Genomic DNA, 26,487 nt, shown 5'->3' on the forward strand with positions numbered 1-26,487 from the left:
ACGTCCATCTGCAAACTACACATCTGTGGACTATGCACCCCAGGGAGACCACCTGACCCAGAACTCAAGGGGTCCAAACAGCACTGAGAGAAAGGCAAGACGCAAGCGAAGAGCGCAGGTCTAGAGAGGAGGCTACTCGGAGCCGAGGTCTGTGCAACGCAAACCCAGGCCTGCACGCGCACGCCCGCATCACAGGGGTTCAGGCTTTCCTCCCAGACTGTTCGCCTCCCACCAGCATCCCACGGACAGCACTGTTGCCCTCAAGCCCTGCCGGGGCCACGGGGCACAGTGGCCAGAGGCTCAGGTCCCTGCATCTGGAGGCCCTACTCAACCTGCCCGTCTGACAATGCACGCGGAGAGCCACGCTGGGGCGCTGGCCTCTCCAGTGCTGGACCCAGACCGGCTGAACTGGCCAGAGCGGCCTTCACTGAGCTCTGGGTCAGCACAGCACCGGGTGGCCTCAAGGGAACACCAGGAGAGGCCTGCAGAGCCATGGCTGGTGGGGCCCCCCGAACTGCTGCCTGACGGTAACCGGCCAGAACCCCTCAGGACCTGCGTGCCAGGCAGAGAGCCCCCAGGGAGATGAAGTCACTGTCCCTCCCCGTCAAGGGAGGCCCTCCCCTTGCCAGGCCGTCTCTCACAGAAACAAGCAGGAGGGCACCTGTGAACCCGAAGCCTGCAGGACGGCATAGCGGGCACCGCAGCCTGGCCCGGCGTGCTGGGCGTCAGCCCCGCGGCCCCTGCAGGAGGGCTCAAGGCCAGCAGAGAAGACAGAGCAGACACCCCGGGGACAGGGACCACGCCTGCCAATTACTCAGACGGTCCTTGGTGACAGAGCGGACACACAATCAGGTCACACTTGATCTTCAGGGGTGAGGAGACTCTGGCTTCAATAAAGCCCACCTATTCTTAAATCAGCAGGCACTAAAAAGGGACACTTCCCTAGATTTATGTACTGATGAACTGTCTGGTGAACTTCTGCCTTTTAAAAAAAACACACACACCCTAAACATCCTGCTGTTCTGAACTGCAGCATCTGCAACCAGCCCTGCGCACACGAGTGAAGCTTCCTACTGGCGTCACTGGATGGCGCCATGGGGTCGAGAGCCCATCAACCAGGGTGGGGTCCCTGGGACACACGGGCGGGAGGCCCCCTCCTCCTGAGCTGGCCTCCGGCCCCCACGCACCCCCTGCACCTGGCCTCTCTAAAGCACCTCAGGCGCAAGGCCTCAAAAGACGTAGGCTTCCTCTGCATTTTCAACTGACACCCGAACACGCCCACTTATGTCCACATCACGGGCATCAGTCCCCACCGTGGGCATCCAGCATGCAGATGGCACACCTGAGGTGGTCACACATGTCCCCAAGCTCAGTGTGAAGCCTCTCTTCTCTTACCAGTGCCCAGGACAAAGGGGCACTTTGTTTTTTCACAGTGACAACCAGAGGCTGCCCATACCCACTGCCGGGCCACGGCCAGCCTCCTCACCCAAGCCCACAGCCCTGTCCCCAGGAGTGTGAAGGGTGGGCGCAGCCCGTGCCAGGAGGCCTGACCCCGGCCTTTCAGGTGCGCCTCCGGCCCCGGAGGCCACGCGGGCTGCCTGCCTCCCACACACGCCCACCGCACAGCTCCGGCAGCAACGCGCTCGGGTGGCTTTGTCGTGACCGCGGCACGCTGGGCAGGCCCAACAGGGGGCGCGGGCACGGAGGCGCCGTTACCAGAGTCTTCCTCAGACTGGGACGGAGCCACGAGCGCAAACTTGGTGTGATAGCGCGCCTTCTGCTTCTCGTTCAGCATGTTCCACTGCGACGCGAGCAGCTCCTCGATCTCCTCGGCAGAGGCGTCCGGGTGCTCGGCGACCACCTGCGGGCACAGGAGGGGGGTAGGAAGGCTGCCACGGGCACACTCACCTCCGTGTCCTGTAAGTGCGTCCCAGAAACGCTCCAAGGGAAAGCAGCATCTGACTGATGTCATAACTCACTGAAATCAGGGCAGGTGGGAACAAGCCAACTGTGTCTGCGATGAAAGGGAAGGGCATGCTCCCCAAAGTCAGTCAATAACGGTGCCTTACGACTTCCCGCTCCCTGGAGAAGCCGGCAGCAGGAAACGCCCCCTGGGTGTGCAGGTGAGGCCTGGCTGGCGTGCTCACTGCGGCAGCACCAACCCTTGCCCTCCCGAGGGCGCACCTGGAGGGTACCGAGCAGGCTGAGGGGCTGCGCCCCCCCCAGGAGCAGGGTTGCAGAGCACTCCGGCCCTGCAGCGCCCCGGGGACCCCCTTCCCAAGGCCTCCAGGAGCCCTCGCCCGCGCTGTGCGCCCTGGGTGGTGAGGAGGCCCTGCTGGCCCCGTGACGAGGGGTGGGGTGGGCGAGCAGGGCCACGGCCCCCCCACCCCGCAGGCCCCACTCTGCTCCTCAGAGGCTCCGTGCCCGTCTGTGTGCCCCACGCTGAGGACCACCGACATGCTGCAGCCACAGAGTAGCCCCCGCCCAGCTGGCACGGACGGCCAGGAGACAAGAACCGACTCCATACTGTTAAATGCGGAAACCAACCAGGGTATGCCTGGCAGGCCAACGGTCAGGCCTCGCTGAAGGTCAGTGAAGCAACGACCGCTCACTCTGCCCACGGGCTCACAAGGACGCCACCCAGCACAGCTGCCCCAGCACAGGGGCGACAGGCATCGATCGGGCTGGTCCCAGTCTGCTCCCCCCGCCGCCCCGCACCCTCACTGCAGGGGGCCTGGCCATGGGAGAAGAGATCACCACGCCAGGCTCACCTAACACAGCTGCTCATGAAAACATACTGGCAATGGGCCTGAAGTGTGGTGCGCGCTCCACGGTGACCACCACCCTGCTTTAATAAACTACCTCAGACACACAAGAATATGCAAAACCAGCAGTCACGACCTCCCCAGCGAGCCAGCCATGTGGGGTGGGGGTGGGCCAGGCCGGGACTGCAGCGGATGCAGTCTGGGCGCGGGATGAGGAGGGAGCCACTGGGCAGAGCCCGGCCCAGGCCAGATCCCCACAGGGAAGAGGCGGGCAGGGAAGGCAGGCCCCAGCCCGGAGCTGGGAAGGCAAGAGTCGTCCCAGAGGAAGACCTCCACAGTCTGGTCAAGACCAAGTTTAGCGGGAGCAGGCTCCAGAAGACGCTTCAGGAAGGACTCAACCATACGCTGACGGACTCGGGGAATCGAAGGGCAGCCGACAAGCTCGTTGGGAGGCGGAACCACTGGCCCGCTCTCGCCTGCCCGTGGAGTAGCAGCGGAGAACACAGGCCGCTGCCCCCGCCTCCTGGTCTCCCCCCAGGCCCTCTCTCAGCCTGTTCTGCCCCCCGGGCCCTGCCCTCTCTGCTCCCTCCAGACCTTCTAGAGGAAGGAGGGCGCCCCCTGTGAGCATCTCAGGCCGGGGAGCCTCCCTGAGGGTCTCACCCCCGGAGCTGGGCAGCCCCTTGGCCCCTGAGACAATGCCCGCCCACCTGCCCTCCGAGGCTCCTGCCCACGCATGCCCCCCCACCGCAGAGGCCAGCAGGTGGCTTCGGGGCACCCCTCCCGAAGGTGCTTGGACCCCTGATGCCTGGGTCCCTGCATGGTCAGCAGCATGCTGCCCCTCCTCAGCACCCGGACAGGCAACAAGGGCGGGGTCTGCAGCTCGTGTCCCCTCGCCCAGCCCCTCCGTCACAGTCACGGAAACCTTGCCCTCCTTGGAAAAAGGAGACACAGAAAGCCAGGTACCCATGAGCCCACAGCACAACCCGAGACCCCAGAAGCCCCTGGAGAGGCTCTCCCGCCCTCAGCCTCCGCACACGTGTGCCCTGGAGAGCCTCCTGCTGTCTCAGACTTGCAAGAACGCTCCAGGGGCCCCCGAGACTTCTGAGTCCAGGGCATGGAGGGCCCTGCCCTGGCCCGGGGACCACCTGCAGGGGGCCTGGCCTCCTGTTGTGATGACATCCCCCCCCACACACACACATCTACTGGAGAGGCCACCTGGCAAGGAACGGAGGCCCCGCAGGTACAACTAAGGCCCAACACAGCCAGAGACGCCCGCGCACACGGCTAAAGCCCAACACAGCCAAAAATAAACAGATTAAAGTGCCACTAACACTGATGCCCTAAGCTAACCCTCCTCGTGGGAGGGCTGCAAACCACACGCGGGCACCGCTTGGCTGCTGGGGTCGTGCCCCCACCCTGGTCCTTGCAGGGGCCTCTGCCCCGTGGACCCGCGTCCTGCACGCTCCTCTCCCTTGCCTGAGGGGCAGCTGGACTCAGGGGGAGTCCTCAGCCCAGGAGCTGGACTCCAGGAGGAGCCAGGGCTACATGGCCAACCCACGCCTGCGGGGCAAAGACTAGCGAGCAAAGCGTGCGACGAAGAACTCAAGCCACTGCAGGAGGCGTGGCGCGCGTCTTCATCTGCAGGAAGAAAGCTGGAGACTGCTTTTTTAAAAAGCAGCAAGTGGCAACCACATGTCCTTGACGGGCACAATCTTCTATCTGGTGACTCCAGCAAAGGAGACTCCAACCACTCCATCCCTCCAGGGCCGGCCACTGGTTCATTAACAACCAAACAAAAACCACCCTAGGGTGAATGGCCACTCTCCACAGGAAAAGAGCACCTGGAAAATCCAGATCATTCTACAGGCTGGAGTCAGCAGTTTCCTGCATTCAAGACCAGCGTCACTTACTACAGAAGCAGCACAACACACCTGCAGGAACAGGAGAACCCCATCCTGACAGCACCAGGCCCTGAGAGCCAGACCAGCCCCGCACCCAGTGGGAGGGCGGGCCTGCGGGGCCCACCCGGCAGAGGCAGGGCCAGGCGGGCGTCTGGGTCTCCCGCAGGCCTGACGGTGACCGCGCACCTGCAGTGTGGAGTGAGCGTGCGCTGGGGTGCCCACAGCAAAGCTCTGGATGGAAGCTCAGAGCAGAGAGGCTGTGCAGTGAGCTGCAGGGCTCTGGACTTGGGGCACAGCCCATCTGCACTGGCTGGAGCGGTCTGCCTGCTTGCTCTCAGAACATACCTTAGTGCTAGAAGGGCTGACTAAGAGCAATTTGGGTCCCCACAGCACAAAGGGCATCCTCTGGAAAGCGGCCTGAGGTCTCTCTCATAAACTCAGATAAGTGCACATTCTAGGGAGATGCAGACTGGGAACTGGCGCAAGCGCGGCTGGCGGGCAGGCTGTCACAGCACCTGAGCAGGCACGGGCCTGGCTACACCCAGCCTCTGTGGACAGACGCGGGAGGCAGGGAGGCACAAGCGGCCAGCGGGTGAGCGTGCTGCACTGTCACACTTCCACGATGGGATCTGAGGGTCCCTATCCTGGACATGCAGCAAGGCCGCCTTCATGATTGAGCAACGCTGCAGGAGCGGACCACAGCCTGCCGGGCCTGCCAGAACGTCTTACAGCTCTGAACACCGTACGAGGGCTAAATTTCTCTAGGGCAAATCCCTAGGGAGAAATTGTAAGACAAAGAGAACGTGCATCTTCAGTTTCACGAGATATCGCCAAATTTCTCTTGAAACTAGATGTAAGGAATGACCCTGCACAGCCTTGCATGTGGATTCCCACCGCAGCCTCGGGTCCTTGACCAGAGGTGCTGGCTGTCCAGTGACCGTGATGTGTGGTCCCCGCGGCCCCAGGCTCAGCAGCCAGTCTGAGCTCACTGGCTCCTGGGGTCTTCTGTGACCTGCTCCTCTCAAAGCCTCTGCCCTTCCTCCTCCAGGGCTGTCCTGAGCTCTGCACACATAGCTCTCGTTTCACTTTAACAACGTTCCTTTCCGGTCTGTGAACCGTTTGGCTCAAGAAGCCCTCCCTCTCCTAGACGACAGAACTCTCCTCCTGGAGCCACTGAATTCTGAAGTCAGCAGTGTGGGCCAGCGCCCGTCCTGAGCGGCAGGGCCACTGTTTGCAGTAGACAGCTTCCTCTGTGCAAGGCCAATCCTCAGGCCAAGCTTCCCTTCCAATGTGGCTATGCTAGCATCTGCTTAAAAAGGCAGAGACATTCCTGCTGGCAGCTTCCCCGGAGGACACTGGACTCAGAGTTCACAGAAGCGGACGACAACGTCAGCATCAGAACAGCAAACCTGCCCGTTAATCTCTACTCGGGTTGGCTGAAACACCAGTCATCTTTCTCCAAAATCATACCTATTTTGTTACCATCCCTCCTTGCGGCCTCACAGACACGAACCTGTGACGCTCCAGCTCCCCTGTGCTGGGCTGCTCCGTGTCACCGCCTCCCCAGGGCCAGGGGCTCTGCTGCAGGCTCCCTCCTCTTGCTGCACGGCCACGCTTTCACTGCATTTAACACCAGTGGTGGCACAAGGGCATCCTGCCTTCTTCATGATTCGAGAGGGCGCTTCTGCATTTTCCTCAATCATCATGATGCTAACAGTTTCTGAAAATCACCCCTCAGCAGACGGAAGGAAGGTCCCGTCCACTCCTGCCTACTAACTTTGTATCTGAAAGCAATCACGACGAAGGGCCTCCCCAGGGGCCCAGGGGTGAGGAGTCAATGCTCTCACTGCAGACCACTCAGGTTCAACCCCTGGTCACAGAATTAAGACCACAAAAGCCCCGCGGCATGACCAAAAGCAGCAATGACTTTTATCAAATGCTTTTTCTCCACCTACTGAGATGATTATCTAATCTGCAACGATGAATCATAACAGGCTCTCTAACATCACATCTGCCTTGCAATCCTGAGAAGAGTCCCACCAACCCATTCATTTCAAGTAACAGCGAAGAACCACAGATGCTGGCCTGAGCCCTTAAAGTGGAATCAAGACTTGACGATGTTCACATAAGCTCGGTTCACTCTATGAAAATGATTAAGAAAACTAGTCAAATGTTTAGCCACTGACACCAGGCCGCCCTTCACACACCACGGCAGCAGGTGCCGACACGCTCAGGTCCATGGCAGCATCAGGTTCCATAAATCCAATCCCACACCACCTCCTGGAGGCTTCTGAGCCACCTCCTGGGCAAGGTGCTAACCTGGGCTGGAGGTCAGGATAAGGCCAAACTTCTAGCAAAGAGCAGCCCACCTCCTGCTGTCTCTGGACCTTCCCACTGTAGTCAGGAGGAATATTCTAGAGCACAAAGGCAAGGATCTCTGCCCCCAAGGGTTGCACTGGCTTCCTCCTAATGACACTTGCCCCTGAGACCCGCATGTACAGAAGGTGCACTACAGCCTGGCCGACACCACAGCGGGGCCGGGGCCGGGCGCTGCTAAGGACGGGCCTCACAGGCAGACCCCCTGCATGAAGCACAACCCCTCAGAGCCATCCCCACACCGACCTCGTCCCTGTGCTTCTGACAGAAGACCAGGAACTGGGACGCCGCGTCACCCCTCCGGCTCCTCGGGGTGGAGGCCGTGGCCTTCTTCCTGCAGGGGGGGGACCCCGCGCCCCTCCTGGAGTCAGCCTCAGCCACCTTCTGCGGTGTGGCCCGTCCTGGCCCGGGGTCGCCGGGGAGGTTCTCGGCAGAACTGGACAGCTTGGCCCTCCGTCTCCTCTTGATGGGTGCGCCCTCCTCCCCCGAGGACTTAGGGCTGTCTACAGCTTCTTCCCCGACTGCTGGGGGCTCTGCCGCTTCTCCCAGCGACTCCACAGCCACGCCCGCCTCCTTGGCCACGTGGGGGTTGAGCCGGAGCTGGTCCCCCACATAGAGGAAGGTGAACTTGGCCCTCCGCTCCTCCACCGCCATGCGCGCGGCGGCCTCTGCCTGAACAAGGCCCATTTCCCACTGGGCCCTCAACTTCCCTGAAATGGGTTTCAAAAGCTGCAAAGAAAACAGGAGACACGTGTAAGTTTCATCAAATAAACATTAAACATTAACCCACTTTAAAGAAGATACTTTTAGAATTTCAGGTAAATTTAGAAATCAAAAACTATAAAAACCAATTAATTTGAAGGTTTTAGAGTTCAGACCAGTGTAACTCTACCGTTTCTTTAAACTAGAAATCAATTGCAATTACAATTAATACTTATATATAATATCATATATATACATATATATGGTGGACATAAAGGGAAACAAAACTTAGAAAAACTATCTCTGGGAGTCACCAAAGAAGTAAACAGGACAAACTCTGTGTCGAAACAAAGCTGCCGTACTGCGTGGCACAGTGCGCTGGGCCAAGCGAGCAGTGACGGACAGAGAGGCCGTTAACAGCGTTTCAAGCGACCACAAGTTCAAAACAAGATGAACAATTAAGAATAAAAACAAAAGTCTCGTCTAAAACTGTACTTAAGGAACATCTGTCACCTTAATTTTCTCAGCTTTCGTGGGTGCCTGCTTGGCACTTTCCTGGCATAATTTTTCAAACTGTCCTTCTCCTTCGAAAGCTACAAGGCTCTTCTCAAATATCCAAGCTCTTTCTGGGGCGTCACCAAAGAACTGGACGTGATACTGGCGCGCACTCTTTTTCTGACCTAGTTTTTAAAATAAAATGTTAGAACTTGAAAATTAGAATTTGGGATGAAATTAGGCAAATCTATTAATAATTACTGATGTCAACTTAGGAGCAGCTTTGAAGTCATTTTACTTGGTGCTGTTGTAATCCGTTAGCCTCAAAACAAATCCTTTTTTTCCCCACCACACTCTACAGCAAAAGGGGAAACGCGTTCATGAGACAGGCAGGGTTCAAAGCCGACCAGGAGAGAACACTGACCAGGTTCCCTTCTAATCTCTTCCCTTCCAAGAGCCACTGAGGAAGACACCCCATCAGTCAGAGCAGAGAGGACGCCAGCGGGGGGCCGGGCAGCCGTGGGTTCAAATCCCAGCTTCCCCCCAACCGGCAGGGTGGCCGGGCCAGCCCTGCCCTCACCACGCTGGGGGGTGGGGCAGCTCCAGGCCACCAAGTCCCCCCAGATGCTGAAGAAGCCACACCCCCAGTCCCGCTCCCCTCACACAGGACACTGGACACAAGGCAGCAAAGCATACTTCCCAGGGAAACAGCACACCACAGGAAAAACTTCCCATGTTGTCTCTGCCCCCAAAGCTGGAGAGTCCCACCAGCCAGCCAGCGCCTATAAGACAAGCCAACAGCTCCCCCTACGGGCTGCAGACAGCTGAGTGCCGTCCCCTGGAAGAAGGCCCAGCTCAGGCACCCCAGGCCCAGAGGAGCCTCTAACAGGAAGGAGTCCAGAGCACACAGAATTCAACAGTCTCTGCAGGCCACAGACGCCACACCAGGAGGAGGTGACACCTGACCGGGAAGAACTCTGGCTTGCTGTCAGAAGAGAAGAACAAGAAAGAAAGCGCCATTCGAAATTTAACAGTACCACCATGAAAATAAATACTGGCCGTCCAAAGAGAAAAACAGAGAAACTCATCAGAGAAATACCAAACACAGGAGCACGTGTCAGAACTAACCCCTCACAGCGCCTCACCCAACACCCAGGTCCGGGCACATCTTTGGGACAGTCAAGCTGCTGGGAGAGGAAGAGACAGCTCCATGTTCATGAAATGACAAACAGAACAGCAACTCTGGATGCACAAAGGAAATGCAGCAATACCTTCAAAATTCTGAGAATCACGTTCAACATAAAATCCCACACCCAGCCAAACCAAAACTCGAGTGTGACGACAACCGCACCCTCCGAACCCAGGAACTCAAAGTGACCTCCACCCCTTCCTCAGGATGCCAAAAACCACGCTGCAGGAAAAAGGAGAACTGACCAAGAAAGAGCACAGCGTGGAGCCACAGAAACGATCGGTAACCGAGGAAAGCCTCTCAGAGTCTCAGGTGCCTACGGGCCAGGGACAGTGAGGCAGGGGGAAGCGGGGCCCCGGAGAGCAAGGAAGGGGAGGAAGGCCGCGCGGGCTCCCCACGGAAGGAGCCAGGCAGCGCGGAAGGCAGAACACAGATCCAAGCGGCGCAGAGGAGACTGCGGCACTCAAACACAGCGGTCCATTTTTACCCCCAAACAGAAAACCTACCACATGACAGGGATGAGTTTTAAAGACAGAAGAATAAATACTTGAAAAAATTTAAGCTAAATGGCAGCAAACTATACACGTTCACAAGAAATGCAATAGTTATCTCCAGAAAAAAGACAAAAGGTTGTACAAGAAATGAAATGCAATTACAGAACACAGCTGAGTTTCACTGAATGATATTTACATGGTCAAAATTAAATGAACACTTATGCTTGATGTAATAAAAATAGTGAGTTAATTATATAGGAATAATTGAAGGGAAGAAACAGGAAATGATTGGAGAGATCAATCTTCATTTACCATAACAAAAAGTCAACAGAAAATATCTAAATGACAACAGAGTAGCTGAAACCAAAGGAAAATGTTTGAAGCGTTAAAAATGACCTCTGGGGAGGGCAGGGGACTGTTTTCACTATTAATCTCTCAGGGCAATTTGACTTGTTTTTAAGTGTGTATACTTCTTTGATTTTAAAATAGCTGAGATTCCAAACTATGTCAAAGATTTGTGACTTCTTCCATTATTTTAGTATTTCAAAAGACATCTTGATCATGAAAATGAATATAGATATATGTCATAATATTTCCATAAGTAAGAAAAATACGTCATGGCACATAATTTTTTAAAATAAATAGCTAAAGACAGTAAGAATGCTCCTTACATGTCAGCTGGGAAAAAAAAAATCAGAGAATATGACAGGCTGATCCCAAGCTTATAAAATTAATTTAACATTTTTTAAGTCCTTTTCTGCTCAGAAATGTCATAACAAACGTAACCCAACTTTCTCTTATTTTTAAAGTTTTTTCTAAGCCATCTGAATTTTATTTTGGTCCAAATCAAGATGTGAATTCCTTCCTTTCTTTGACCACCATAATTAACCAACTGTCCCACCACATGTTAGCAACCCGTCCTCCCTGTGACCTTGGCTTTTCATCCTCACAGATGCAAGGAAAACACTGGTCACTGAGGCCCCACCTGCACTCCTTCCTGAGAAGCTGGCCTCCACCACTAGCTCAGGCACTTTAACGTTGTGCTGCGTTCACGTCCTCCCCATCACGGCCCATCAGACACAAGGTGGACCCTGGACCCAGGCGAGGCCAAACAGACTGGAGTCTGCTCCGTGGGAAACCAAGAACAGGGATGGCCAGGCCCACATTTCCCGGTTCAGTCCCTGGGGGGTCACTGGAGCCCCAAAACAGGCAAAGTCTCAGATAGCAGAAGGGCACGTCCACCACCACAGTGGGAAATACTAACACACCTCTCTTCCTAGTTGACAGAACAAGCAGAAAGGAACAATCACAGTATCAAGTAACTCAGAAGGTGAGAAAGTCAGATTACCCATAGTATTTTCAGAAAATGCTAGAATGTAGAAATACAGCAATGAGGGTTCCTTTCTATAACACAGAAAGGTGAAAATAAAAACCTCCACGACAGAAGAGAATCTGACTCAATGCCCCAGTATCTAAAGGGAAGACCAGCAGGATCCAGGTGCACCAGGGAGAGGGTAACGTTCCCAGGTGCAACAGAGTCCAGTCTTCTTGACAGTGTAATACCCAAAACACCACTCATCGGATTCCAACCTAGAGGGTCAGGCCTCAGAGCTGCTGGCTGGTCCATCTGCATGCCCTGGCATACAGTCACCAAGACAAGTTCTGCTGCGATCAATGACAAAAACGCTGTTAGATTTGCAAAGGAAATCTGAACTCTCTAAACAGCTGTGTTCTCTTCTGCACACAGGTTCTACTTCCGTTTGTACGGTTCAAGTGTGGGCTTCCCTGGTGGCTCAGCAGTAAAGAGTACCCCTGCCAATGTAAGAGACACAGGTTTGAGCCCTGGTCGGGGGAGATCCCACATGTTGTGCAGCAACTGCGCCCACGCCCCGTAACACTGAGCCTGTGCTCCAGGGCCGGGAGCCACGACGGCGGAGCCACGTGCTGCACCTGCTGAGCCCGCGTGCCCCCAGGCCTGCACGCCACAGAGCCCCCACCGCAGCGAGAAGCCCACACGCCGCAACCAGAGAGTAGCTGCCCCTCATCACACCTGGGGAAAAGCCCGCACAGCAAGAAGACCCAGCACCGCCAAAAATAAACAAACAAAACTATTCTTTAAGAAAAGCTTAAATGCACTGCTCCTGATTCAAGTACTCCCGTAATCCCAAGTGTAAGTAAAAAGAAGCACGCATACAAAGAGAAAATCGGGGGTGGGAATCAGAGGAAGGCTGAGGGAGTTCCATCTTACAGGAATCCAAAGGCCTTGCTTCCCAAGCCCCTGCTCGGGCAGCTCCACAGCCGAAGCCACCCTTCTCCAAGCCGTCCTCCCCACAGGGACTCCTGAGCCTCAGGCCCACCGCCACAGCTGCTGCAGAGGGGGCAGGGGCAGCGTGCCAGCAGACACGCTGCACACTCCATCCTCTGCCTCCGGGCCTTGCACACAACCAGAGCCCAGACCTGGGCGGCCACACACCACTCGCTACTAAAAGGACCCAGGCTTCCTCTGAGGAAGAGCTGGTTCAAGGACTGGGGCAAAGAAAGTGTAGAGGGAGCCCAGAGTGTGGTGAGTGTTTAGCACACGCAAGGAAGCGCTCCAAGACAGATGGAGCCAGGGCAGGAGCACACAGCTCGAAGGGGCTCCGTGGGCTCCCAGAGGCCACATCTGGAACAAGGGGAGTATTAAAGGCAGTGAAGACGGTAACGTTCAATACACAGGTGACCTTTTACGAGCGAGTGCACCCTCACAGAAAAGCGCCAGCGCCTTACCATGAGAAGAGGATAAAAATGGAGAAATGGCACTCAACAGGCCAACAGATCCTCAGGGAGGACCAAACCTCAGAGGAAGGCGGTCAGGGAGCCGGGCCCCGAGTGCAACACAGTTCAGCCACCAAGACAGCGGCCAGCCCCCACTAGACACTCTGGTCCACACCTCCTGGGCGGGGGCCGCGGCAGAGGCCAGCCCCACGGTCTCACAGGTTCCTCTGACCCCTTCGGTTTCCAAAGGTCATCTGAATCCCCTTGCAACTCATCCTGGCTCTCGGCTTTCTGAGCTGCTTTCCAAACGCACACTGCCAGTCCTCTGAAGTTGGCCTGTGCTGACCAAGGCTGCCTCCCCTGCAACCCAAGACAGTTCCTGGTGAAGCACACTGTTGGACTGAACCCCTTCTTTCAGGAAGGTCTCAGTGAAGGACCAAGTCTGGACCCTACCTGCATGGTGCTCTCCTGCCCCTGCGGACCTGAGTCTGCTCACAGGGCCAGGGCTGGGGGTCTGCTCTCGCCCGCAGGGGCTGGGAGGGCAACCTGACTCAACCCCAAGGTGAAGAAAAGAGGAAGTGCATGGCCACACTGGAGCTTCCTGGGAGATCTAAGGAGGCCCCAAGAGACAAACGGTCAGGTACTGATGGGCCGCTTTCTCACATGCAGGCGGGGTACTGGCCGTGTGTCAGGAGGACTCCCACTGACAAGTCAGGGTGAAGTGTCAGCACGGGTACAGCACCCACTCAGAGGAGCTGGCAGAGGGGGGTGACTCACACACACACACACACACACACACACACACACACACAGCACAGCACCCACTCAGAGGAGCTGGCAGAGGGGGGTGACTCACACACACACACACACAGCACACACACAGCACAGCACCCACTCAGAGGAGCTGGAAGAGGGGGGTGACTGACACACACACACACACAGCACAGCACCCACTCAGAGGAGCTGGCAAAGGGGAGTGACTGACACACACACACACACAGCACACACACAGCACAGCACCCACTCAGAGGAGCTGGCAGAGGGGAGTGACTGACACACACACACACACACACACACAGCACACACACAGCACAGCACCCACTCAGAGGAGCTGGCAAAGGGGAGTGACTGACACACACACACACACAGCACACACACAGCACAGCACCCACTCAGAGGAGCTGGCAAAGGGGAGTTACTGACACATACACACACACACACACACACAGCACCCACTCAGAGGAGCTGGCAAAGGGGAGTGACACACACACACAGCACAGCACCCACTCAGAGGAGCTGGCAAAGGGGAGTGACTCACACACACACACACACACACACAGCACAGCACCCACTCAGAGGAGCTGGCAAAGGGGAGTGACTCACACACACACACACACACAGCACACACACAGCACAGCACCCACTCAGAGGAGCTGGCAAAGGGGAGTGACTGACACACACACACACACACACAGCACAGCACCCACTCAGAGGAGCTGGCAGAGGGGGGAGACTCACACACACACACAGCACACACACAGCACAGCACCCACTCAGAGGAGCTGGGAAGAGGGGGGTGACTGACACACACACACACACAGCACAGCACCCACTCAGAGGAGCTGGCAAAGGGGAGTGACTCACACACACACACACACACACACACAGAGCACAGCACCCACTCAGAGGAGCTGGCAAAGGGGAGTGTATTTATATACAAAAGAGACAGAGCAGGCGAAACAAAGCATGAAAAGGTTGGCAAGTCCAGCTGAGCGTGGATGACACCCACAGCGCTGCTACACACACACACCCCCACACACACGGCTTTAAAAGCTTCTAAATGGAAAAAAATAAAATATTTCACATGAAAAACAAGACAAGACAGGGTCCAAGTGTAACCACTTGGCACTGGGAAAGCTGGGGGGATACCTGGCAACATAAAACACTGAAAGTTGGCACAAAATTATTAAAATTAAATCACCAAACACAAGGATTCTGCAGGGAAATAACTGCTCAAACAGCAACGTTTTCAGAAAAAAGCCCAGAGGTGACCGGTGAGAGGGGGTAGACACAACACAAACTCTGGTTTTAAAAGTTAAAAAAAAAACATGATGATAAGAACGTCTGAGCACTCACGAGTCTCTGTGCTAAGATCTTCCCCAAAAGTAGTGCCATCATCACCTGTCTTTCGTACTCAGGGAAGACACCCTAACAACCTCTGGAGCTTGAAGACACTGAGAAGCAGCTCCCTGCCAGCTGAGCCAGGCCCTGGCGGCCGGCTCTCCAGAGTCTGTGCCTCAGCGAGGAGGACACGGCTGCCTCTTCTTAAGCAGAAGTGCACAAGCTCCGAGCCAGGGCTTGCACACGTGGTGATGTGTGTCAGCTTCACTCAGAGGAGCTGCTGTCAGTTCAGTTCACTTCAACTCAGCAGTGTCCAACTCTCTGCGACCCCGTGGACTGCAGCACGCCAGGCCTCCCTGTCCATCATCAACTCCTGGAGCTTGCTCAAACTCATGTCCATCAAGTCGGTGATGCCATCCAGCCATCTCATCCTCTGTCGTCCCCTTCTCCTCCAGCCTTCAATCTTTCCCAGCATCAGGGTCTTTTCCAATGAGTCAGTTCTTTGCATCAGGTGGCCAAAATATTAGAGCTTCAGCTTCGGCATCAGTCCTTCCAATGAATATTCAGGGTTGATTTCCTTTAGGATGGACTGGTTGGATCTCTTGCAGTCCAAGGGACTCTCAAGAGTCTTCTGCAACACCACAGTTCAAAAGCATCAATTCTTCAATGCTCAGCTTTCTTTATGGTCCAACTCTCACATCCGTATATGACTACTGGAAAAACCATAGCCTTGACTAGATGGACCTTTGTCGGCGAAGTAATGTCTCTGCTTTTTTTTTTTTTGTAAATAAATGAAATTTCATTTTAAGCAATTTCTGCTTTTTAAGAGATCATTTCAAATTAAATTCTTGTGAAGGGAACAGAAAAATTGTTGACTCACTTTTTGCTGAGGTGAATTTTTTTAAAATCCTCACTTGGCTATATGTGAAGTCCAAGTTGTCTGCTGTGCATATTTATCATTAGAATTTTTTTTTTTATCCTCTCCCTTTTGGACTTCTTTTTTTTTTAAGTAAGTAATTTATTTTTTATTGGAGGCAAATTATTTTACAATATTATATTGGTTGGTTTTGCCATACATTGACATGAATTCGCCCCGGGTTTACATAAGTTCCCCCTCCTGAACCCCCCTCCCACCTCCCTCCTCCCTTTATCCTCCCTCTGGGTCATCCCCGCACGCCAGCCCCGAGCATCCTGTAACATGCATTGACCCTGAACTAGTGATTCGTTTCACATATGACAACATACGTGTTTCAATGCCATTCTCCCAAATCATCCCACCCTCACCCTCTCCCACAGAGTCCCAAAGACTGTTCTATACATCTGTGTCTCTTTTGCTGTCTCGTATACAGGGTTATCATTTGCATCTTTCTAAATTCCATATATATGCGTTAGTATACTGTATGTCTCTGCTTTTTAATATGCTGTCTAGGTTTGTCATAGCTTTTCTTCCAAGGAGCAAGCGTCTTTTTTTAAGTTCATGGCTGCAGTCACCATCTGCAGTGATTTTGGAGCCCCAGAAAATAAAGTCTCTCACTGCTTCCACTGTCTCCCCATCTATTTGCCGTGAAATGATGAAGCTGCTGCAGACTATAAATACTACTCAACCCTAAACCGGGGTACCGTGTGATGAAGTTAATTAAGCCCTGCAGCTGGAACAGAGAGACATCGAAAGACGCCTTCAGTTAGTACAGTCTGAGACACTGGGAGGCTGAAACGAGGCACAAACCCCAGTGCTAAACAGGACCCCGAGACACTGCACGATGCGCCCTGCAGACAAGTGGCATGAAGTCACGGGGCCCCGGAGGGCTCTGCCTGGGCCACCTGCAGCACCGACCACAGCAGCGCAGCCTGGCTTCTGCCTCAACTAGCACTTCTGTCGCACTCTGACCAAGTCCAGAGGCCTCTGGGGTGCATCCTGGGGCCCCGGAAGCCCCGACAGGGACTCCCTGATGCTGGCAAGCTGAGGAAGCTACACATCCTGTACCAAGTCAGAACTGGAACCAGCCCACAGGCTCCTACCCAGCCCCGGCGTCCCGCACACCTGCACCGCGCACGCGCACCGGGGTCTCGGAACATAGGAGAGGGCCTCACATCGCCATCTGCGCCTCCCACATCTCCCGGGGGCACTGCTGCGCCCCACTCCTGCAGCAATGCCCCAGCAAGGCTCAGGCCTCCAGCCAGAGGCCAAGAGGGGCCACACGAGGCAGGCCCCACCCCGCCTGCCCACGCCTCTGGAGGGCACAGTCACCTGTGCGCCAACATGGTCAGCTCCAATCCTGCATCACCACATCTCACCTTCCTCACACCAAATTCAAACTTTACTCTAGAAGAGCTGTTGATGAGACACTCAAACCACCCAATTTCGTTTTTTTTTTCCTCCAAAACCACATGAGATCTTATGTTTCATGAATTGTCCAATTATTATTTAAGCATCTGCTCTAATCTGTATCAATAACACATTACACTCTTAATACGTTCTCTAACTTCTCTGATTTATAACTCAAGTTTCATGATACCAAAGATGATAATTTCTAGTCTTTTTTCCTTTTTCCCACCTAATAAAATAAACTGGGACATCTTTTAAACTAAAATGTGATACAATACTAATTTCTGAAAATCATGCTGACATAAGTAATTACTATATATCTAAATAATAATAAATTATCATAAAACCTGAAAAGCAAATGACAAGGCAAAGACCATTCTCCTTTAAGACTAATTCAATCAGATAAAGTACATATCTAAGTTGGATATAAAAAGAAAAGCAATGTGTCACGTCTGAATCACAAACTTCAAAGTTGCAAAATGAACCACAAAAAATTTCACGATCCAAACCACCCCTACCAACAAGCCAATCGCAATGCCGTGAATGGCCAATAAGCACGTGAGAAGATGCTCATCATCACTGGTCATAGGGAGGCGCAAATCCACACCACAGATAGCAGGCCAAACACAGAGCAGGGCCACCAAGGTCTGGGGTGGGCACTGGGGACTTGCCACCTCGCAGGGACAGAGTTTCAGGTCTACAGAGTGAGCAGAGTTCTGGGCACAGATGGTGGGGACCTCCACACAGCAACGTGAAGGTATTTCATACCACTCCTTTGAGCACTCAGCTAAGATGGTAAGTCTTACGTTTGCACATTGAAGCACAAAAGAAAAAAGGGGGAAGGAAAGGGCTGTTGAAGGAGGAGGAAGGAAGAAGCTGGGAGACGAGAACACTGAAGCGCAGAAGTCGGGGACGGAGGAGCAGCCCCAGACACGGCACCTTTCAGTTTGGTGTAGCTGTGCAGCAGCGGGTCGGCAGAGACCATGCACGGCCACCAGGGGTACCCGGACACCTTGGACCACACCAGATCCCCGACGTTGTACTTCAACGGCTGGTCCTTGTCTCTGCTGCTGCTCGGACAGGATTCTCTCCTAGCTGGAATCTGAAAACGAACAAGAGACACATCAAGTACCTACCCCCGAATCCAGCTTCCTATCCGCAGAAGACCCAGGGTGAGTCAGACCAGAGCCTCCACACACACACGTGCACACACTCACGGGTCCCACACCGTTTTTCAGGCAGCAGCCCTGATAGCACTTCATCAAAACTGGTCATCTCCTGCCCTCAGCTAAAAGGTCAGCAAGCACCTGGCATAGAGAGGTGCCAACATTACACAGGTCTCTGTAGAAATCCAGTTCCTTGGCTTGGTGGGAGGCCTTTAGTGGAGCTTTATTCCCAGGCTGGACAAGAATTCTCATGGAATTCATCCTCTGGCCCTCCACCCCTCTGAGCCCTTATCTGACAGTCAGTCCTCGGGACAGAGGACCCCAGGGGGAACAGGACACAGGGGCTCAGCAGCAGGCCCAGCCCCACCTCCACTATCCAAGGCCTGGGCTCTTGGAGCCTCAGCCTCTGCACCTCAGAACCCAGGACAGGAGGAGGCTGAAGGCCTGGCAAGAGTGGCGTCCATGCCAGGGGGCTGAGCACAGTCGAATCGCTGACCAGCTTTGAGCCTCAGTCCCACCCGCGTGAGCAGAGGAGAGCACGGTCACCACGCCTCATCGGGGGGTGAGGGCCGGCACAGAGCAGGCACATCACACACTCCTACAAAGACGCTGGCGCTCAGGCTGTTCCACAATATCCCAGTACCAGACTGAGTGTCCCCTCAACCTCGCGCCCACGCCCCTCAGACAGGCAGCATCGTCCCCACTCGGAGGGTGAAGTCAGACTCAGAGAGGCGAAAGCAGGCGACTCGCCCAGGTTTTAACAAAACCAACCGGGAGCCTCTTCCCTATAAAGGAGCATGGATCCACCAGGAGGCTTCAAGCAGGGCCATGCTAGCCCAGGCCTCCACCACTGTGACTGCGTCAGAGCTGCCCACACCCCAGCGCTCAACGAACACTTTCAAACCCTGAAGGTCTTCATTATTTCAGCTCCTCCAGGGAAACGTCGGTCCTTTTCCGTCCTGTATGTGGGACCGTAAACAAGATTCCTCACTATAATTTTACAGTGATTACTCCAGCCTTGGTGAGAAAAAACTCAAACTGGCCTCAAGCCCCTGCCCCTACTCCTGACAGCGGGCCTGGAGCTTCACCTGGCCAGCGCACAGAGACCTGCCAGACCCTGTTCATGCAGACCACCAGCTCAGGAACAGGGGCGCCACAGAGTCCTCTGCAGCTCCTCTGCCAGGGTCAAGGTTCCCGCGTGTCACTCAAGACTTGTGGTATAAACACCGTGTTTTCGCCCCACATTCCCACCCCAGCCTTCGAAGGCTGAACACGCATTCACGCACACTCTAGCACCATGCTCCACGCTGGGCAAGAGCGTGCAGGCGGGAGGCACGCCCCATGCTGACTGGGGCGAGCCAGCTGCAGGGCCCCTGCAGTGGACAGTGAGCCCCAGGTGGACAGTGACCAAGGGGAGGCCGGCGGGAGCGCTCCTGCACAGGGCGGGCCTGCCCCTCCTCAGACAGCACAGACCAAGGAAGCCCCCCGGGGTGCCCCACTGACTGCCATCAGGCGGAGAGGAGCTGAGAGACAGGACCGCCTGGAGGCCGAGGGCTCTGGAACGGCCAGGCCCAGATTCAGAACCTCATGCGGTGTTCACGCTTCGTCTCCAGGCCTTGGTGCTGCTCAACAGCGTGTGAGTGTCCCCGTGGCGAGCACTCAGGGCGAGCGGACAGCAGGCCACAGGGGCCGCACCCACCTCCTACCGCTTCCCACACGTTGCGTGTTCTCCGAGGCCCCTGCCACCCACCCAGAGCCCCTCGCTCACAAATACCTTTTTGTCCGTGGGACTGGAGACCCTGGACACCAGGGCGGCCTCCATGAGGCCGCGCTCCAGCAAAGAGCCACGCTGTGCGCTTCTTTTGCGGCTCCTCCGGACCTTGTGCTCTGGCCTCTGTCCGTCTGCTTCCGAGTGGGACACGGCGGCCGCACCGTCGCCACATATGGACGACTCAAAGAGAGGTTTCCCATTCATGTAGGTTTTGGTGATTTTCAGCTTAATTTCTGGAGAGCCATTTTTGACAGGGGTAGTGTGAGGTGGGGTCCCAAGTCCCTTCACTTCCTGGGATTCGAAACGCAGTTTGGCATCGTGAGCACCGGGCTCTCCGTTGAAGACGCGGGAGGTGAGGTCTTTCAGCCTCTCGGCCGGGATGAACGGCAGCGCGTCGTGGCCGTTAAACTTCTGCACGACCCCGTCCTGCAGGCCGGCCGAGAGCTGGGCTTTGCTCAGGAACACGGAGCACTCGCGGCTCACGTCGCAGCTCGGGGGCTTCCCGTTGGCACTGCCCAGGACTTCCGGGGCCTGCTTCATCTTCACGCACTTCACCACCTTCGGAGCAGAAAGAGGGCTTTTCCTGACGCTGAATTCCATCCAGCCTACGTGCGCCGTCTCAGAACACTGCAGCGTTAGAGAAACAGGAGAGAAGAAACGTCTGAATCTCAAACCTGAGACGAGCACGCCAGCGGGGCTCTCCACGCCTCTGGGGAATCTCGGGGGCTCGGGGGCGATTTACGTGACCCCTGTCTCTCGGTCCCAACAGGCAGTTCTAACAGCACAGAAACGACAGCAGTCGCACAACAGCACAGGGACAGGGTGGGGACTGGTTTCTCAGGCGAGGAGAGGAGTCACGCCCCTGCCCCGAGCCCTCAGGAAACGGAGGCCGACCCCTCCACCGGCCGCCAGGGCAGCACCCGAGGCGGCCAGGGCAAAGCCAGGCCTGGGCAAAGGACAAGAGGAGGGGCCTGAGACGCAGCTGAAAGCAATGCCGGGCAGGGGTTCCGGGCCCGCCCACAGCCACTGGGCAGCAAAGCTTGAGCCCAGACGGACAGGGAAGGTGGCGGCAGGCCCCTACCATCCGCCTGGCCCACGCTAGCCGCAGGGACGAGGAGGGGGCACATCAAGGACACTCAGCCCTCCTTGGACGGGGCACACCGAGGGCCACCCACGGCACCCGGGGCCAGATGGGCTGCCTGAGCCCCGCGGGCAGAGGGGGCTTCCCCAGGAGCGGCAGCCCCTCACTCAGGACACCCAGTGAAGGCAGCTCACAGGGAACAGGTAGGCACCCACTCCGCTGGGAAGACCCCCCCAAGACCCCAAGGGCACAGCACGATAGCAGCATGAAGGCCCTCCGAGACGAGCTGCGGGGGAAGCAGAGCGCTGAGATGGAGCGCCCCATCGGGCGCCCTCAGTGGGCAGCACCGCACCGGAGCCCAGCCCTGCCACCACCAAGGGACCGCCACACTGAGACAGACCCTGGGGGGCCAAGCACGCAGTCGGGCCAACTCTGTGGGAGCCAGGCAGTGGGGGACCGCCCCCCACCAACAACTGACGCACCGAGCACACGCCGGGACCATCCGCTGTGAACCACACGGGACTTTAAGGCCAGTCTGAGTGGGTTCCCAGTCCCGCTCACATCAGACTGACTGGACAGAAAGAGAACCCAACAACCTCAAGGCACAGGAGGGCGGGTGTGGCCGCTGGGGATGCGGTAGGCACAGCGCAGGCGGCAGGCGAGTGGGGACACAGACCCTGCCCAGCCCCAGGGTCCACACAGCCCATGCGCAGGACCGCAAGCCCACTTTTACGGTCAAACTGCAGCCCTCTGGCTGCCCAGCAGTCAGAACTCTGTGCTCTCACTATTGGGAGCCTGGGTTCAATCCTTATTCAGGGAACTGAGATCTCACAAGTCATGCAGTGAGGGCCTTCCCCCCACCAAAAAAAGAAAAGATCAAAACCCCAAAAGGAATACCACCCCACACAGCATCTATGAAGATAGCTACCCACCATCAAAACACAGAACGCAGGGCCTCGGGGGTGCGAGGAGCCTGGAGCCCGGGGCACTGGGGGCAGGGGCGTGAAGGAAACAGCAGGGCCTCCTCAGAGGACCCACACGGCCACCCGACACAGACTCCAGGGACGGAGGGCAGGGGCGCGGGCGATCGCTGCCCCGTGTCCATCCACAGAGTGGGGCGCGCTGCAGCCTCGGACAGGAAGGGGAGGCGGACACCTGCCACACACAGGCCTCAAGGACGTTATGCTGAGAGCAGTAAGCCAGTCACAAAAGACTAACAAATACTGCGTGGCTGCATTCTCCTGTGCAATCAAACCCATAGACAGAAAGCAGGAAGGCGGACACCAGGGTCTGAGGGAGGGAAGGTCGGGGAGCTGGCGTTTTAACGGGGGCCAAGTTCCAGGTTCACAAGACGAAACAGTTCTGGTGGCGATGGCTGCAACACTGTGCGTGCACTCAACACCCTGACCTGCGTGTTTAAACATGGTTAAGAGGGGGACTTCCCTGTGGTCCAGCGGCTAAGACTCCGTGTTCCCAACGCAGGGGACCTGGGCTCGATCCCTGGTCAGGGAACCAGGCTCCTCACGCTGCAACTAAGAGCTCGTGAGCTACAACTAAAAGATCATGCGTGTCTCAGCTAAGTCCCAGCACAGCCAAATAATTCTTTCAAATAGTTAAGACGGCAAATGTTACAAGAATTTTAACACAACTGAAAGAAAAAGACTACTCTTAAGAAGAACATAATGGGAAAAAAGTGTCTCCAGGTGCATCACTCACAGTATCAGGATAAAACCAGGACATGTGCTCATCTCCTGCAAAAGTACTAAAATTGCAACTAGCTGTTAAAAACCATCAACAGGAGGATGCTGGAACCCACCAAAAAAAAGATACCCACATCCAAAGACAAAGAAGCAGCCATAGCAAGACAGCAGGAGGAGCGCATTTAGGATAAGTCAACACTACACTCACAGGGTGGGTGACCCACACTCTGGAAAACAGGAACACCAAAGAAGCGCGAGCATTGCTGGGAAGGTTCTGGGCCCCACATCAGGATTCCCAGCCTGGGGATCCACAAAGGGGCTGGGCGTCCAGCTTTGAGGGCCAGAGGAATTTGATTATCGGCCTTCCAGAGGACTGGGGGAAACACAGACTCCACCAGATCAGTTCAGTCGCTCAGTCGTGTCCGACTCTTTGCGACCCCATGAATCACAGCACACCAGGCCTCCCTGTCCATCACCAACTCCCGGAGCCCACCCAAACTCATGTCCATCGAGTCGGTGATGCCATCCAACCATCTCATCCTCTGTTGTCCCCTTCTCCTCCTGCCTTCAATCTTTCCCAGTATCAGGGCCTTTTCCAGTGAGTCAGTTCTTCACATCAGGTGGCCAAAGTGTTGGAGTTTCAGCCTCAGTATCGGTCCTTCCAATGAACACCCAGGACTGATCTCCTTTAAAATGGACTGGTTGGATTTCCTTGCAGTCCAAGAGACTCGCAAGAGTCTTCTCCAGCACCACAGTTTAAAAGCATCAATTCTTTGGCGCTCAGCTTTCTTCACAGTCCAACTCTCACATCCATACATGACCACGGGAAAAACGATAGCCTTGACTAGGCGGACCTTGGTTGGCAAAGTAATGTCTCTGCTTTTTAATATGCTATCTAGGTTGGTCATAACTTTCCTTCCAAGGAGTAAGCATCTTTTAATTTCATGGCTGCAGTCACTGTCCCCAGTGATTTGGGAGCCCCCAAAAATAAAGTCTCTCACAGTTTCCACTGTTTCCCCATCTATTTCCCATGAAGTGATGAAACCGGATGCCATGAACTTCGTTTTCTGAATGTTGAGCTTCAAGCCAGCTTTCTCCCTCTCCTCTTTCACTCTCATCAAGAAGCTCTTCAGTTCCTCTTCACTTTCTGCCATAAGGGTGGTGTCATCTGCATATCTGAGGTTACTGATATTTCTCCCGGCAATCTTGATTCCAGCTTGTGCTTCATCCAGTCTGGCATTTCTCATGATGTACTCTGCGTATAAGTTAAATAAGCAGGCTGACAATATACAGCCTTGATGTACTCCTTTCCGAATCTGGAACCAGTCCAATTCTAACTGTGGCTTCTTGACCTGCATACAGATTTCCCAGGAGGCAGGTAAGGTGGACTGGTATTCCCATCTCTTGAAAAATTTTCCACAGTTTGTTCTGATCCACACAGCCAAAAGCTTTGGCATAGTCAATAAAGCAGATGTTTTTCTGGAACTCCTGCTTTTTCTATGATCCAGTGGATGTTGGCAGTCTGACTTCTGGCTCCTCCGCCTTTTCTAATCCAGCTTCAACACCTGGGAGTTCTTGGTTCATGGACTGCTGAAGCCTAGCTTGGAGAATTTTGAGCATGACTTTACTAACATGTGAAATGAATGCAATTGTGCGGTAGTTTCAACATTCTTTGGCATTGCCTTTCTTTGGGATTGGAATGAAAACTGACATTTTCCAGTACTGTGGTCACTGCTGAGTTTTCCAAATTTGCTGGCATACTGGGGACAGCACTTTCACAGCATCATCTCTTAGGATTTGAAGTAGCTCAGCTGGAATTCCGTCACCTCCACTAGCTTTGTTTGTAGTGATGCTTCCTAAGGCCCACCTGACTTCGCATTTCAGGATGCCTGGCTCCAGGTGAGTGATCACACCATCCTGATTATTTGGGTCGTGAAGATCTTTTTTGTACAGTTCTTCTGTGTATTCTTGTCACCTCTTAATATCTTCTGCTTCTGTTAGGTCCACACCATTTCTGTCCTTCATTGAGCCCATCTTTGCATGAAATGTTCCCTTGGAATCTCTAATTTTCTTGACGAGATCTCTAGTCTTTCCCATTCTGTTTTTTCCTCTATTTCTTTGCACTGATCACTGAGGAAGGCTTTCTTCTCTCTCCCTGCTGTTCTATGGAACTCTGCATTCAGATGGGCACATCTCCCCTTTTTACTCTTGCCTTTCAGTTGTTTTCTCAGCTATTAAGGCCTCCTCAGACAACCATTCTGCCTTCTTGCATTTCTTTTCCATGGGGATGGTCTTGATCACTGCCTTCTGTACAATGCCACAAACCTCTGTCCATGGTTCTTCAGGCACTCTATCAGATCTAATCCCTTAAATCTATTTGTCATTGTATGCTGTATAACTGTAAGGGATTTCATTTAGGTCATACCTGAATGGTCCAGTGGTTTTCCCTACTTTCTTCAATTTAAGTCTGAATTTGGCAATAAGGAGTTCATGATCTGAGCCACAGTCAGCTCCTGGTCTTGTTTCTGCTGACTGTGTAGAGCTTCTCCACCTTCAGCTGCAAATAATATAATCAATCTGATTTCGGTATTGACCATCTGGTGATATCCATGTGTGCAGTCATCTCTTGTGTTACTGGAAAAGAGTGTTTGCTATGACCAGTGCGTTCTCTTGGCAAAACTCTGTTAGCCTTTGCCCTGCTTCATTTTGGACTCCAAGGCCAAACTTGCCTGTTACTCCAGGCACCTCTTAACTTCCTACTTTTACATTCCAGTCCCCTGTGATGAAAAGGACATCTTTCTTTTGGTGTTAGTTCCAGAAGATATTGAAGGTCATCACAAAACTGTTCAACTTCAGCTTCTTTGGCATTAGTGGTTGGGGCACAGATTTGGATTACTGTGATATTGAATGGTTTGCCTTGGAAACGAACAGAGATCATTCTGTGATTTTTGAGATTGCACCCAAGTACTGCATTTTGCACTCTCGTTGACTATAAGGGCTACTCCATTTCTTCTAAGGGATTCTATTCTTGCCCACAGTAGTAGATATAATGGTCATATGAGTTAAATTCACCCATTCCGGTCCATTTCAGTTCACTGATTCCTAAAATGTCAACGTTCACTCTTGCCATCTCCTGTCTGACCACTTCCAATTTACCTTGATTCGTGGACCTAACATTACAGGTTCCTATGCAATATTGTTCTTTACAGCACTGGACTTCACTTTCATCACCAGTCACGTCCACAACTGGGCATTGTTTTCAGTTTGGCTGTCTCTTCATTCTTTCTGGAGTTATTTCTCCACTGATCTCCAGTAGCATACTGGGCACATACCAGTCTGGGGAGTTCATCTTTCAATGTCCTATCTTTTTGCCTTTTCATACTGTTCATGGGGTTCTCAAGGCAAGAATACTGAAGTGGTTTGCCATTCCCTTCTCCAGTGGACCACGTTTGTCAGAGCTCTCCACCATGACCCGTCCTTCTTGGGTGGTCCCACACGGCATGGCTCACAGTTTCATTGAGTTATACGGCTGTGGTCCATGTGATCAGTTTGGTTAGTTTTCTGTGATTGTGGTTTCCAATCTGTCTGCCCTCGGACAAGGATAAGAGGTTTGTGGAAGCTCCCTGATGGAAGAGACTGGCTGTGG

General features: G+C 54.4%; 1 protein-coding gene across 4 annotated transcripts in view; it reads right to left on the reverse strand.

Annotated features, from left to right (window-relative positions):
* The window catches only part of NSD2 (nuclear receptor binding SET domain protein 2), a 79,651-nt gene that overhangs the window by 25,041 nt on the left and 28,123 nt on the right, over window positions 1-26,487 (reverse strand). For 3 of the 4 annotated variants that reach the window (XM_055434201.2, XM_088836613.1, XM_055434200.2), the window contains exons 2-6: window positions 20,064-20,687; window positions 18,063-18,225; window positions 8,258-8,424; window positions 7,289-7,771; window positions 1,717-1,861 (exon numbers count right to left, since the gene is read on the reverse strand). In XM_055434201.2, coding sequence (XP_055290176.2) covers window positions 1,717-1,861; window positions 7,289-7,771; window positions 8,258-8,424; window positions 18,063-18,225; window positions 20,064-20,660 — 1,555 coding nt within the window. In that variant the 5' untranslated portion in view covers window positions 20,661-20,687. Of the gene's footprint in view, window positions 1-1,716; window positions 1,862-7,288; window positions 7,772-8,257; window positions 8,425-9,384; window positions 9,558-18,062; window positions 18,226-20,063; window positions 20,688-26,487 lie in introns of those variants that run through there. The other variant, XM_088836614.1, reaches the window with a different exon arrangement.

This window comes from Moschus berezovskii, chromosome 5, assembly GCF_049115385.1.
Source record: "Moschus berezovskii isolate FMDL1 chromosome 5, NW_MosBer_1.0, whole genome shotgun sequence".
Taxonomy (NCBI): domain Eukaryota; kingdom Metazoa; phylum Chordata; class Mammalia; order Artiodactyla; family Moschidae; genus Moschus; species Moschus berezovskii.